Raw genomic sequence first — 10,502 nt, 5'->3', positions numbered from 1 at the left:
GGCTGTTCTGTGTAAACCTGCACGCGTGGCTCTCGCGTAAGGAATACTGTGGTTGTGAAGAGGACTGGAGTTGGATTAGTAATTGTCCCTCCTCTTCTGCAGATCTGCAGATCCCTATCAAGAATCAAAGCAGTCCAGCACACATTCTGACTTCATCTTGATGGCTTTAGCAGAACTCCTTGCCTGCCGGTACTGCAGAGCAGCAGGTCTTTTAAGTGACTCCCTGAAATACAGGCCCTTAAATGATACAGCACCCTTGAACCTGACTTGAATCATTCCCCATCAAATCCTGCTAGGGAGGAGATGTTTCACAGAGAAATTGAAGAGAAAACAGTAAGTTGCAACTCAGAAACTGGCTTTCCCTTCATGGGAGCTGGTTTGGAAAGTTTATTTTTTTACTATTTAAACAAAGCAAGCCTATATACCAGTAGTGTTTATGGATGAATCCTGAGCATTTTGAAATTGATCTTCCTTGGTTCTGTATGGTTCCTCTATGGAAGTGCAGCCTGGATGGACCATTAGGAAGTGATAACTTTGGGTTACTTTGTAGATTTTTGGAAAAGACACAGTACTGACTGCAGAAGAACAGCTGTCAGAAAAGATACAGTTTTCAAGCTAAACTTGGAGCTAGAATACAGACATGGAACATGGGTGTGGGGTTTTAAATGCAAACACAGCTGATAGATTTCTTTACAAAATAAGAATTGGAAAACTTTTAGCACAGGAGTGAGAGAATGTGATCTAGCTGTGCATACGTTTAGGCTGGAAGTTGGACACCTCTGAATGTCTCAGAGGAGCAGTTCTGCCATAACCTGTCTATACAGAATGAAAAAGGGTCGGTGGTGTGAAAAATAAGGCTTGACTAAATAATACAAGCAAGTACACTGTTTATCAGGAAGACAGTGTCAGTCTATTTCATTCCTCAGGCTGTTTCACTGTTTTAAATTATTGTTTAATGTTACCCTTGAACTGGCAGTAAAGATAACAGCCTGCTGCAGGATGTGTTAGGAGTGCCTGCACTGTAAAGCCTGTTAAATTTGTTACCTCTGCAACTGCCATTGCCTGAGGAATGCTGAGACTGAAAACTACGCCTTCTGCATGAGCTTTCTGCTGGAGTTACATGAGTAAGAATGCTGGTTCTTTCATTCTGTCTGCCATTAAAATACAATTATCAAATTGTAAGCTGCCTCCTGGGAGAGGCAATGAGAAACATACCTAAAAATACCTCTTCTGGTGTGTTGTAGAACAGTTTTTCTAGTATACTGTGTATACTACTTGCTTTTTCATTTTTCCCCTTTCTGGTTGGCCCTCTCTGATCACATGCTGTTACCTGTTTAAGGGAAGAAATCTTATTTATTCAATACATGCAGTATTTGGTAACAGTATAATCTCTTTTTAGTGTCCTCTCATTCCTGTGCAAGAGTGGTGGTGCCAAAAGCTTGTTCAGCATAGGCAGGGAGGGATGCTGCACCAGGAATTTGACTTGGGGCCTGCTCTGCCACCATGGTTGTCTCATAGGTGACCTCTGGTACTGCTTTTGGGACATAACCCTGGCACTGCCATTGGGCCAGAAATGTTCAGGTTCTTGAGAGCTGCTCTGAGGCTGGATGGAGAAAGAGAGGGTGGGGTTCTCTGGCAGAGCTCTGGGAGGCGGGAGCTGCACAAGAGGAGGAAACGAAAGGGGGAGGCGAGCGCCGGGAGGATCCAGCTGTGCCACACTGCAGGGTCATGGCCCAGCCCAGAGCCTGTGAGTAGCTGCCTGGCTCTTCACTGCTCCGGCTCAGTGGTGGTGGGACTTCTTTGGGTTGTCCCTGAGGGAGAGAATGGGCATTTGGGAGAGGGTGAAGGCTTGCTTTCCTGCTGGGCTTGGAGCATATCCTGCGTTTTAGTGGTGATGCTGAGAAATGATGAGTCAGTCCTGAGCTGGGTGCATTGCATAAGGGGATGCTGTGCTTGGTGTCACGGGAGGAAGTGAAACAAGGAAGAGGAAAGCAAATCTAACCATGTTTTGCTCTGGTATCATGTGATGCCCATCCCATTGATGCTCTCCTCACCTGCAAATCTCTCTTCTCTTAACACCTTCTGTTTGGGGACATTCTCAGCTGTCAATGAGTCCCTTCCTGTGTACCCTGTCCTACAGAAACCCCACTGTCCCTGTGATATTTCCCCAGTCCCTGCGTTATTTCCCCAGTTTCCCAGGGCTGGGAGCATCATCTGGACGGGGGAGGATGTGATAGAGGAAGTGTCTGAACTCGCTGGCCCTGGCCTCAGTGCATTCCCGTAGCTGTGATCAAGAGCTGCAAGTGGGGGAGCAGCGAGTTGTTTGGGGAGCAGCTGTCCTGGTGTGGTCTCTGCCCCCACAGCCCACTGCCGGGATTAGAAAGTGACGGAATCTGTGGTATTTTAGATGATTCCGAAATTGTAGAGAGCCCTGCAGCCAAAGAAGTAGTCGTAAATTGTCTGTGCTGGTTTCAAGGTTGTTTATTCTGTTTATCTCTAACATGCTCTGCTGCCCTGCCGCAGGTCTGTCCTGCTGGGCAGTGTGTGGGGCTCTGCCCCCAGTGGGATGTTACAAACATTATATACCAGAAACTACGTGTGCTATATTTACAATAATGTGCCAATATCTGTCATCTATGTTGAACAGTGTGTCCCGAGCCTAAACCAATAGAAAAATGCCAACACTACAGTGAAACATGGAGGGCATGAAGAAGGAGAAAAAGGACAAGACACACCAAATTTCCTCCATCTTGTCCCCTTTGAACCCCTAATCTAGAATCCTAAAATTTTACTTTTGTACCCGTGCCATGCTAATTGTTACTTATGTCAAACACTCAGAGCGTGTAATTTATCCTGTAAGATTGAAAACTCTTTTCCATGGACAGAGATCACAGACAGTGTCTCTCGGGGCTCTGTACAGGGGGGTTCCTGACCCCCTGCCAGGGTCCCAGACCTTCCAGGGCAGCCACAGGGATGCCCTGGATTCCCACAGAAAAGTTTTGGGGTAGATGCATCTGTGGCTGGAGCTCTTGCAGGGCTCAAAGCGTGAGAGCAAATTTGTTAACGTGGCACTTGGGCTGCAGGTCAACATCTGAAGGGAACTGTTCCTGCATCTTCAGTCCCAGCCAAGAACCTCAGCTTCAGTTCCTCTCTTGAGAGATCACAGGAGCTGTTCAAGCAGAAATTGTGGTTGCAGTGTTCAACCAGCTCCTCTGCTTTTCCTTGCTGGCCAAAATTATCCCAAAGTCATGCAAAAAAAAAGAAAGAAAAAATGGTCTGCAATTCCAAAGGGTCAAAGTGTCTTTTAACCACCTTCCCTGTCCCATGTGCCCAGGTCAGGAGCAGGAGGACAGATTGCATGAAGTGAATCTCTCTACCCAGAGGCTGCGTGTGCTCCCTCTCGCAGTCCTGAGCAATTCCACGCTGGAGAGCCTTGACCTCGACAGGAACAAGCTCAGGAGGATCACTGGCATTTCTAAGCTTTGCAACCTCAAGAGTCTGATACTGTCCAAGAATGAGTTTGTGGACTTTCCCAGTGAAATCCAGAGCCTGGTCTGTTTGGAGAGGCTTGAGCTGAATCAGAACCAAATCCGGATCATCCCAGAGGGGGTTTTCTCCCATCTCTCCAGGCTTAAGCACCTGCGGCTGAACAACAACCGTCTCTGTGCCCTCCCCAGGGACCTGGCAGCTTGTGGAGGCAGCCTCCAGTACCTCAACATCTCCAACAACCTGTTCCGCACCTTCCCGCAGCCCGTCCTGCGGCTGGCACGCTTACAGGAGTTCCATGTGCAGAATAACGCCCTTCGCCAGCTCCCCAGGGAGCTCTTCCAGGGGCAATCCCTGAAAATGTTTAAGGCCAGTGGGAACCCCCTCCGGGAGCCGCCCACTGAAGTGTGTGCTGGGGGCATTCAGCAGATCCGGAATTACTTCAACCAACTTCAGCATGGTTTGGGGCAGGAGGACAAGAGGGTCAAGACCATGTTCCTGGGGGCCTCGCTGGCGGGGAAGTCCACCATCTGCAGAAGCCTGAAGCAAGGGCAATCCAAACTGGTGCCCAAGGAAGAACGAACGGTTGGGATAGAGATCAGTGAGTTCCAGATGGAGGACTTCACTTTTCTCTTCTGGGACTTTGCTGGCCAGCTGGAATACTACATGACTCACCATGTGTTCATCACCCCACAGGCTCTCGTCATCCTCGTCATCAATCTTCACATGTAAGTGCTGAGCTGGTTTGGATTCCAGGTAGAGTGGGGAAGCTAAAAAAGAGCTGGGGAACTTTGCACTGCACAAATTCACACCATTTCCACTGGACCTTGAGGCCTGATCTTCTCACTACTGGCATAGCTGTTTCTCCCTCTAGCCCTTTTTGCAGATCAATCTTTTAAACCACCAGCTCTTGTCATCACCTTGCCAAAGGCCTCTGTTTAGAAGGGTTGAAATAAGCATCAACTCCTTATGTGACAACTGAACCCCATTTAAGTGGACTTGCTTTCTGCAAGAAGCAAATCCCTCCCGTATCCTCTGGTGTTCCCTGAACACGGAGGGAGCATCAGGCTTGGGTTTGGTGCTACAGAGGAATGCTCTTGCCCACAGCAGGGTTTGACTCTGCTATACCCCACAGTGTAAGGATGGGAAACTGAAGTATGAGCTTGGATACAGCCCATGTCAGTGGGCTGTATCTCAGGTATTGAGATCTGAGCTCTTGTCCTGAGAGCTCCTGGGACAGCAGAGTGTGTGGTCAGGCCTGTACTGGTGGAAGCTGGCTGGAGATTCAGAGAGTGAGGTGTGAATTTGAGATTTTCTCCCTCCCCAGGTACCAAACTAACGACAAAACTTTCAAGGAGCTTGTTGGTTTCTGGATCAACAACCTGTCCATGAGAGTCCCAAACTCAGTGGTGCTTCCTGTGGGAACCCATGTGGACTGCTGCCAGGAGCAGGAGGTAGCAGAGAAGACACGTGACATCATGGCCAGGATCACAGCCATGCTGGCAGAGAGAAAAAGCAACCTTGCTCACTTCATCGACAACCTGGAGGGCAGTGAGGAGCCCAAGTTTTATGTGGACCAGTGGGAGAGGCTGAAAGAGATGGAGAGCTGCACGTTAACCGTAGGGCTGAGATTATCCTGGGTTCTGGCTGGCTGAGGTCACCCTGCTGTCTCTGGCAGCCCAGCGTGCTACTGGCTAGGGTGACCTGGTGCAAATGCATCAGGCCACTGCTGCAGCCCCTCCCCAGGCTGGGGTGGACGTGGTAACTCCTGGCTGTGACCTGTAGGGTCCTTGTCCCTAGTAGGTGATGGGCATCTCCTCCTGTGGCTTGTAGCAAGTGCCTGAGGAGGAGTGTGAGGGGTCATTGACCATCACCAGGTGATTTTCAGGAACTGCTGTGGAGCAGAGGTGTCAAGGAAGTGCCTCTGAAGCTGAGCCAGTGGCATGTCTCACCCTGGGTGACCTCATGGGCATTAGGTCTTTCTTTTACCTCACAGGCTAAAAAACTCCTCTGGATGTGCTTCTGTCAGGTATGTGCTTCCTCTCTTCCAGATCTTAAACTTAGTTGCTGTCAACTGCACAGATCACCGTGACATCAGAAAGCTCAAGGCCACTATTTTGAAGCATGTGAAGAATGAGGAGCTGTTCCCTGAGGTTGTCCGAGTGCTGCCGCCCGTCTACAGGCAGGTGGAATCTGCCATCGTGGATATTGCGCAGAGCGAGGAGATGGCAGAGCATGGTGAGTGCTCTGCCATCTCTGCCACGCCTTTCTGAGAGGAGCTTCTGTCCTCTACCTGGGATAGCCTCTCTCCAGGGCTTTCCTGAATTGGGGATGGGCTCTCCAGTGTTTGCTGCACCCTCTGGCCCTGTTTGTGTGGCAGTGGAGTCACTGCTAAAGACCTTGCAATGTTAATGCTGAAGCATGCCTGAGCAGACCACATTGTTTTCCAGTGATGTTTTTTGTTCTCCTCTTTTCCCTGTATAAGCAATTAGAAACATCTTGCAGGACGGAGTTCCACAGCTTTAATACAACTATGTGATTTTCAAATCTACATCCTGCTAACCTTATTTAATGGCCCCTACCCTTCCCTAGACCCTTTTCCCATTTATCACATGACTTAGCAGAACCAGCAGGCAGCTCCAGCCCCTTGCTTATATACCAAAAGCAGGTATGAATTCCACCAGTTCCCAGTGACATCTCTGGCCAGTGTAGGATTAGAGAACAAGGAGCAAATGCTTTTCTTTTGTGGAGATGAGCCAGATTTTGTTGCCTGTCTCTCTACATTGCTGAATGGCAGTCTGAGGTTTAACTGGCAAGCTGAGGTTTTCTGTCTGGAAATAAACCTGCTTCCTCAAACAATAATAATAAAAAATAAGTATTAGCCTTGTTTTTCAGAAAGTCCTGGCAGGCTGTTCCCACTGCTGAGGCAAGGCAAAGCTGTAGGAGCTTCAGGGTGGCAGTTGGACATCTGAGGAGAGGCAGAACATTTTGGTCACAGTCACTGAGCATGCTGATGCCAGCTACTTCCCCAGGGATGGCATAGGTGACATGGGTGTTTGCTGGCTCTCTGAAGCATCTGCCTTGGAATGAATGCTGTGTCTGACGGATGCATGCTGAGCTCCTGCATCTCCCTCTAGGCATGATGGACCTCCAGTACCTACTCAGCAAAGTCTCCCAGCGCGAGCACCTGGCCAGCCTGGACACAGAGCTCCTCCAGGACATCTTGCGGTACCTCCACCGCATCGGGCTCGTCGTGTGGTATGAGGAAATCAAGCACTTGGAAAGCACCGTCTTCCTCCAGCCTACATTTTTAATAACGATGTTCAAGGTGAGTGTGGGGATCAGGACCATCCCTATAGAGCCCAAGTTCTGCAGCTTTGCTGGGCTCTTCTCACTGCCACCTCATCTCTCCTTCTCTTCCCATGCAGCTCCTGGTGCGGCACCAACTCGTCCAGCAGCTCGAGAACATTTCTGTGGAGACACTGATCGGGGAACATGCCACCATCAGAGACAGGGCCAACTGGGTGTGGAACTTCAGGTCAAAGGCAATGCTGTGCCACCAGGCTGTGCGTGCCTTGGTGAAGCATCAGCTCTGTTCGGAAGGGAGGCGGGATGTCTTTGAGGAAATCATGGGACACAGGCCTCACAGAGGGAGAGAGAAGCTCTTCAGCCTCCTGGAGCACTTTGAGCTCTGCCTGGAGGTGAAGCACACTGAAGCACTCAACCCGCAGGCCAGGGAGTTTGTGCCTGGGAAGCTGTGGGAGACAACACGGAGCCAAGGCGAGTCCTGGTACTTGTTCCCAACCTATCTGAACCAGACAGAGGAAGTGTCTGAGTTCTGGGGAGGAGATCACCCTGAGGACCTCCACATCCGAGCCTACTTCTCACCCGAAATACCTGAGGGCTTCTTCCAGAGGTAAGCACTGGTTTCCGGCCATCAATGAGGTTTGAGTTTGCTCAGTGCAGTGCCAGGATGACTCTCAGCAAGCCCTTGGCTCTTAAGACTGTGTCTGCTGAGGCCTGAGGCTGGGAGTCAAGACACCAGGGTGGCTTCTCAGCTGTGCCACACACACGTAGGGCCCTGGGTGAGCCCCTTGCGATGTTCACTGCCTGGATGTGAGCAAAAGCCATGTTCCTTCTGGTTCACCTTTCATCTGGAGGTGGTGTTTGGCTAATCTGTGTCCATCCAGGCAGGCAGAGGTCTCACAGTCTCACCCAAGAATGTTCTAGTTTCTATGGGTGTTGGAACTATACCAGTTTTTGGAACTTCTCCTGGTTTTCTGGACTTGTGTCTGGAGTTTTATCTGATGGTGTTGTGGTTAAACCCTAACCAGCAACAAAAACCACAGAGCCACTTGCTCACTCTCCCCAGCTGGACTGGGGGGAGAATCAGAAAAGTGAGAAAGCTCATGGGTTGAGATAAGGACAGTTTAATAGTTGAAATAAATTATAATAACAGTAATAGCAATAATAATATTGTAATGAAAAGGAAATCAGCAAAGGGAGAAATAAAACCGAAGAACAGGTGATACAAATAAAAACCAATTGCTCAGCACTAACCAACTCATGCCCAGCCTGTTCCCAAGCAATGGTCCCCCAGGTTTTTGTGCCGAGCATGATGCCACTGCATATGGGATAACCCTTTGGTCATTTGGGGTCGGCTGTCCCCTCCCATTCCCCTCGCTGGCAGGGCAGCCTGAGAACCTGAAAAATCCTTGACTTGAGGTAAGCCCTGCTCAGCAGCAACTAACACATGAGTGATGTGTTATCCACATCATTCTCATCCTAAATCCAAAGCACAGCATTGTACCAGCTACTAGGAAGAAAATTAACTCCATCCCAGACAAAACCAGGACAAAATGGCCAACTCTGGAAGGATCTCTTGGTTTAAGAGGCTGCTCCTGCTACTTGAGCTTTCAGCAGGGGAAGGTCCTCATTTGGTGTCTGTTCTTACTGAAACTTGGTTCATAATTTCAAGTCCATCCAGTTTCTCCAGCATTAGGGATAAGCTAGGAGAAAAGTGATGAAAGCCATGGACAATCTCCTTGCAGGCTGCTGGTGAAAGCTTGCTCCTTCTATTCCACGCACTGGGTGGCCAAGGTGACCTGCCTGCTTGTATGTAATGGCAAACCCCTGCTGATCAAAGAGAATAACCAGAGGGCCTACAGCTACCTGGAGCTCCGCAGCAGAAAGCCATCAGAAAGGACAGGTAAGATCCCTGATCCATATTTCATTACTCCCAACCCCATGTCTCTCCTTAGCTCTGCTCCTGCCACCTCCAACCCTATGGGAAGTGTCCCAAGAAGCCTTTGCCCCATGTCCTAGTCTGGCCTGGGTCCACCAGCAGTCCACTTAAAGTTTTTCCCTTTCTCCATGGAATTCTGGTCAGGACTCCTCTAGAGGTATCACATGAAAGCGGAAAGCCAAGTTTTCGTTCTCATCATGAAGCAAATGGGTCGTCCTTCCCCAGAAGGCCCCAGCAGAGAACAGTCTAAGGCTGGGTCTTCAAGTGATGAGTAAAAGGGCCACCCAAGGTGGGGAGCTCTTCCAACATACCATTAAATTCCGTATGGAAGTTTGGTTAACTGGGGATGGAGCTGGTCTGACAGTTGAGGCTGTGGGCTGGAAATGATGTGTGGGTCACAACAGAATCTCCTGGGCTGCTGTGGCTGGAGGCTGTAAGAAAGAGACATTCTCCTTTTGCCTGGAAGGGTTCCAGTTTGCCTGGGACTTCCTTGTGGCAGTTGTGCTCATCATCCAGAAGCTCGCTGAGGAGTGGCCGGGGCTGCACGTGTGTGTGAAGGCTCCCTGCCGAACGTCCGGCTGTCCCGCAGAGTTCCTCTGGCCAGACATGGACGGCACAGGTGCCACGTACGTACACACTGTGCCCTCCAAGTGAGGGTGGGACCTGGGTGGTCACTACTGCAATGCTGGTGCAGCTGGTTAGCTTCTAAAAGCCAGGTGAAATTAGTTGTGAAACTCACCAGGCACTACAGTGCCCTTCTCCCAACCACAGCAGCTCGTGTCCCAAGTGGTGTTAACACTTACTGGTGTGGGAAACTGGAGCGTGGAGGGAAAGGTGAAGAAGCTGAGACTCTGGGGCTCAGGCACAGAATGTTCCCTCTGGACATGTGCCCACATGTCCCTGTTTCATGAAGAGCTGAAGGTGCTCAGGCACCTGGGAGGGCAGCGGCTGTCCACCAACAGCTGCACCTCAGGTCAGGATGGGAAGAGCAAGTCTCTTCCATGGCCTCGGCATCATATTCCATGGCAAGCGCTGAGAGCAGCTCCTGCTCCTTTTTCCTGGGCTTTTTCCTCCACAGGACAAAGGAAGACGTTAAAACCTGTGGGACGTGTGGGCACCGCTTTGGTGCAGAGCTGCTCCTGCCCAAAGGTGAGCCTGGTGTCCCAAGTCTGTGCCGCAGCTGTGCTCAGGGGCAGGAGGGCTGAGGGTTTCATGGAGCAGAGGGGCTAAGGGTGTCCCATTCCCATAGTACCCAGGCCACTGGAGGAGCCCCCAGCACAGCCCTCTGCTCACTATTATGTGACAAGCTACGGGACCACCACCTTTGGGCCCAGCAGCATCCAGGTCACTCGGCAGGTAAGGACACTGCTTCCTCCCCTTGCCCAGGGACCAACAGTGATGGTCAGGCTCCTGAAAGGAGGGGGTGCAGTTGCTTGCAGCCTGGGGAGGGCACAACCCATCTTCAGGCAGCCCTCTGGTCTCCACACTCCTCCCTGAGATACCACCCCCTCTGCACCTCTGAGCTGGTGGTCTGGGTGTTTCCTGTTGTACTTACTGCCTTATTTTTCCAGAACATCTCCAGTGAGTAACTCTGGGCAGTGCTCAACGAAGAATTACTTTTGTTTAGCCCAAGCCAAGCTGTCCTCAACACATTTTGCTTGCGAGTCATGTTTGCAGCCTTAATGCATGGAAATAAACGCATTGATAAATGCATCCCTTCACACTGGGAAGTCACCTCATCCACTCAAATTTAAGGGGAAGAAGGTGCTGA

At 50.4% G+C, this 10,502-nt stretch overlaps 1 protein-coding gene across 3 annotated transcripts; it reads left to right on the top strand.

Moving 5' to 3' along the window:
- Positions 1-110: 110 nt before the first annotated feature.
- On the top strand, positions 111-10,444 carry LOC100220042 (malignant fibrous histiocytoma-amplified sequence 1 homolog). 3 transcript variants are annotated; one of them, XM_030274038.4, is made up of 11 exons: positions 111-1,747; positions 3,335-4,214; positions 4,814-5,105; positions 5,538-5,724; positions 6,624-6,814; positions 6,915-7,402; positions 8,538-8,695; positions 9,198-9,357; positions 9,810-9,880; positions 9,981-10,087; positions 10,303-10,444. In XM_030274038.4, exons 1-11 carry the CDS (start codon positions 1,729-1,731, stop codon positions 10,318-10,320), a joined length of 2,571 nt encoding a protein of 856 aa, XP_030129898.4. In that variant the 5' UTR covers positions 111-1,728; the 3' UTR covers positions 10,321-10,444. The 3 variants fall into 3 exon arrangements, with proteins under 3 accessions (XP_030129898.4, XP_030129899.4, XP_030129896.4); XM_030274039.4 differs by having other exon boundaries at positions 4,814-4,940; positions 9,981-10,444; XM_030274036.4 differs by having other exon boundaries at positions 9,981-10,444.
- The last annotated feature ends 58 nt before the right edge of the window (positions 10,445-10,502 follow it).

The sequence above is a fragment of the Taeniopygia guttata genome, chromosome 5 (genome assembly GCF_048771995.1).
Source record: "Taeniopygia guttata chromosome 5, bTaeGut7.mat, whole genome shotgun sequence".
In the NCBI taxonomy this organism is placed as follows: Eukaryota; Metazoa; Chordata; class Aves; order Passeriformes; family Estrildidae; genus Taeniopygia; species Taeniopygia guttata.
Note: the sequence above shows the minus strand (reverse complement) of the source record. Positions and strands in the feature narration are given on the sequence as shown.

Excerpts from the sequence above, each read along its gene's own strand:
- LOC100220042 (XM_030274036.4), top strand. Across the intron at positions 5,106-5,537 it reads TGGAGAGCTGCACGTTAACC|ATCTTAAACTTAGTTGCTGT; the intron begins GTAGGGCTGAGA and ends CCTCTCTTCCAG. Across the intron at positions 5,725-6,623 it reads CGAGGAGATGGCAGAGCATG|GCATGATGGACCTCCAGTAC; the intron begins GTGAGTGCTCTG and ends ATCTCCCTCTAG.